This window comes from Wolffia australiana, chromosome 8 (assembly GCF_029677425.1).
Source record: "Wolffia australiana isolate 7733 chromosome 8, ASM2967742v1".
In the NCBI taxonomy this organism is placed as follows: Eukaryota; Viridiplantae; Streptophyta; class Magnoliopsida; order Alismatales; family Araceae; genus Wolffia; species Wolffia australiana.
Window position 1 is genome coordinate 5453264 of NC_135842.1, and position 3474 is coordinate 5456737.

General features: G+C 46.7%; 1 protein-coding gene across 2 annotated transcripts; it reads right to left on the reverse strand.

The window, feature by feature from the left end:
• Positions 1 to 921: 921 nt before the first annotated feature.
• On the reverse strand, positions 922 to 2681 carry LOC144706527 (adenylate isopentenyltransferase 5, chloroplastic-like). Of its 2 annotated transcripts, none has more exons than XM_078579527.1 (2): positions 2452 to 2681; positions 922 to 2270 (listed from the first exon to the last, which is right to left on the reverse strand). In XM_078579527.1, exons 1-2 carry the CDS (start codon positions 2454 to 2456, stop codon positions 1367 to 1369), a joined length of 909 nt encoding a protein of 302 aa, XP_078435653.1. In that variant the 5' UTR covers positions 2457 to 2681; the 3' UTR covers positions 922 to 1366. The 2 variants fall into 2 exon arrangements, with proteins under 2 accessions (XP_078435653.1, XP_078435654.1); XM_078579528.1 differs by having other exon boundaries at positions 2490 to 2680.
• Positions 2682 to 3474: the final 793 nt, after the last annotated feature.

Here is a 3474-nt window from a genome sequence, read left to right on the forward strand (position 1 = left end):
CCATCATTGCATCATCATGATCATAAACGTAGGGTAAATAAATTTCCAATTGATATAGTGATGAAGTTTTATCTTCAGATCCAATAAAACCGATCAAATAATCTCGAAGGCTGAGGAGAATATGTTTATACTTTTTTACGATGAGGGAGATGTGCGGTGATTTTGGGTGGGAGTAGAAATAATACCAGACAACCGCCAAAAGAAACTTTGTTTTTTTCTTAAAGAGAGATTGTGATGGGTCAGATCCCTAATCAGCCTCGACACCATCCTAAAGATTATCCTTAATCATCGTTATCATCTGCCAACTATCGTTAAAAGTAGTGGATGCCCACAGACTTGTTTTACTATCCCGAGTACGCCCCCAATCAGTTCCCTAAGTACACAATCCTCATAAGTAGTATAATTATCATTTTCATTTTCTAACCCACGTTAAAAGGAGCGAATGCCCACAGGCTTGTTTTACCATCCCGCGTATATCTCCAATAGGGGGGGACCAGACTTTGGCGCACACGTTTAGATGCATTCATTGAGAGTAGAAAAACGGAGAGCCGACATGGGTCTAGAGTTGAAATACGATTACTCCGAATAACTTGTGATGTAACAAAGATCTGAGGTTGGTCAACGACACTCCTGGCACATCATTGATTATCCTCCTCATCATAATTAACACCCCTCTCCCCCCGCCCCACCGTCATTGACTAAACAATCGGAAGACGATAAAATAGCTGGGCGTTGAGTTGAATGAAAGATTACGCTAACTAACCCGTTGTTTAAGAAAGAAATAAGACAATGGTTCAGCGTCGTCCCCGGCATCATCATCCTTCTCCTTCTCTTCCTCCTCCTCATCATCATCACTAACGGGGCAACGTAAAAAGAGTCGTTAAACCGAGGCGAACAGACACCGGACGTAGAGATGAAATAGAACTACAAGAACTAAACTGTGATATAAGAGAGAAATAAGATGATGGGTCAACGCCATTCCCGCACACAATGAGCCGTTATCATCACAATCAACCCGGGCAATAACCAGCGGTGCAGAGTGGAAATAAAATTACATCATCTAACACACAGTTTAACAGAGAAACGAAATGATGGGTCAATGCCACCGGGGCCTCATCATTCTTGGTATCATCATCATCATCATCATCATCATCATCATCATTAACCGAGTGAATCAAATAGGAGCCGGAGAATAACCAGCGGTTAACCCAAAGAAGGGGAAAACAAAACTGTGGTTGTTCGTCCCTCTCTCAGGCTTACGTACAGCGCCAATGCGCGCAACCTGAGATCCAAAGCCATCAAGAATAAAAAGACCGAGTCTTCGCTGTGGACTGTCTGCCAGAATGGACGACGGATTGGGTTAGTCTCACATCGAGCTCCCAGCCATGGCCATGGCGGTAGCCACGGCAGGGCCCCCCATGGCCGCCTTCACCGAGCATCCCCTCTCTCTTCTCCCCCTCTCGTCTCCCCCCATCAAGAACCTTCTCACAATCTCCGCCGCGGGCTCCGCCACAAGCCTGTTCCACGCCTCGTCGGAGGCGCCGCCTCGCCGGCAGAACGCCTCCGTCGCGTCCAGTCTGTGCACGTCGAACCCTAATCTTGCCATCCTCTTTATCTTCTGCAGTTGTCTGCAAGCCAACTGGCGGGTGTTCTCCTTGATCTCCTCCACCGCGTCCTTGATGAGCTCCTCTCTGCCCTCTTGAAAATACTTGTGCAATTCTGGCACGCCGATAGCGCGTCTTATCCCCTTGCTGTAATCCCCGTCTTCTCTGAACATTTCCTTGGCCTCCTCGACCAGACCCATGTCGACCATCTGATCAACTCTCCCGGAAACGAATTCGTGAAGAACGGGGAGGGCCACGTCGACCCAGAGAAAGCAGCAGTCGAAGTTCGTCCCGTTTACCAGCGCTTCGACGAAGGAGTTGGAGCCCCCGGCGACGATCGGCAGGCGGCGTCGTCGCTGCACCGCGGCTACAATTTCGGTGGCGCAGCGGCGGAAATCGGTGGCGGTGAAGTCGTCGTCCGGGTCGATAACGCCGAGGAGATGGTGGGGGACGCCGGCTTGTTCTTCCTCCGTGACTTTGTTCGTCACCACGTTGAGGCCTTTGTAGACTTGGATTTTGTCGGAGTTGATGATCTCCGAAGGGAAATTAGCCGCGATATCGAGAGATAGTCGAGATTTCCCCGTGCCCGTCGCGCCGATGACGATGATCACTTTGTTGTAGGCTTGAGCCGCTCCGCGAACCATCTTGATCGCCGTTACCCGCGCTCTAAATCGAAAGGAAACGAGAACATGGAGAAGACGATCAGAGCCGGGTCCTTATTTTATAGTATACGAAGATGGGTGAGTAGCTAGCGAGTGCCTGTCGGTGCAATTATATTCCACAAGGATGATTAATAATGCGGTGCAATGATACAAAATTATGGAGGCGGAAGATGTGGTATGGCTACCGCATGGGAGGGAATGAAGACGCGGCGAAATGGCTTACGAGGGAAGGAGAGAAGAACTCGGTGCGCAGATTAGTTTATGGGCGGCTAATCTATCTTCTTCTATAGTTTTCTCTTGCCAGTGATGCTCCAACGAGGTTGCCAAGTCAAAGGGTCTTCGGCACGGAAGAAAGGCCGAAGGGAAAGAGAGAGATGACAAAGAAGAAGAAGAGGCGTATGGTAAGGACACATGGAGGACGGAAAGATGACCCCTTTTTATAGTCTCCAACGCCGTGCACGCGTAGACATACTTAGATGAGAAATGCGATTTGAGTTTCTGCCGGTCCCTTTCAGAAGCTATTGGCATGGGTTTATCATACTATTATTTTTCATGGGAAATATTCTGCCAACAGATGACGAATCAGAAATGAAGAAAATCAACGCGTAACATGTCTAAAACCGTAGGAATAGGTGGAGAAAGGATCGAACCATAAATTGTAGGTATAGGTATAGTATTGGAAGAAAAAGAAAGTTATCGCGGAATGAGAAAGACACGAGGAAAGTGGTTGCTTAAAAAAAATGATAAATTTAATGAGAAATGACCCAGGGCACTTAAGAAATCATTTTATTTACCGACATGCGCCTTTGATGGAGGTTAATTAATCCACGGAAGATGCGAGACATTAACTTTTCATTGCTCCAATAGAACAAGAGAGAAGTGATCGAATAATGTTCGAACCAAATCTTGGTTCTTGCTCAATGATCATGCCCATGTCGTCTTATGATAGTAATTGATACGGGGGAATCTTCGACATAATTATAAATTCAAGGGGCTTCTTTAACCTTTAAAACATAAATAACATGGACAAAAAAATCACCCCTTTCCGTATGATGACGGAGAATTTCAGGCGATTGAAATTGCATCCGAAACGGAAGGTGTCATCTACGCTATCCAAACTGGGACGAGAATCTCGCTTCTTATCTTTTACAGGTTTCTAGAATGCGGCGTTGATCTAATTATTCTAATTATTGTGGAACCAAACAGGA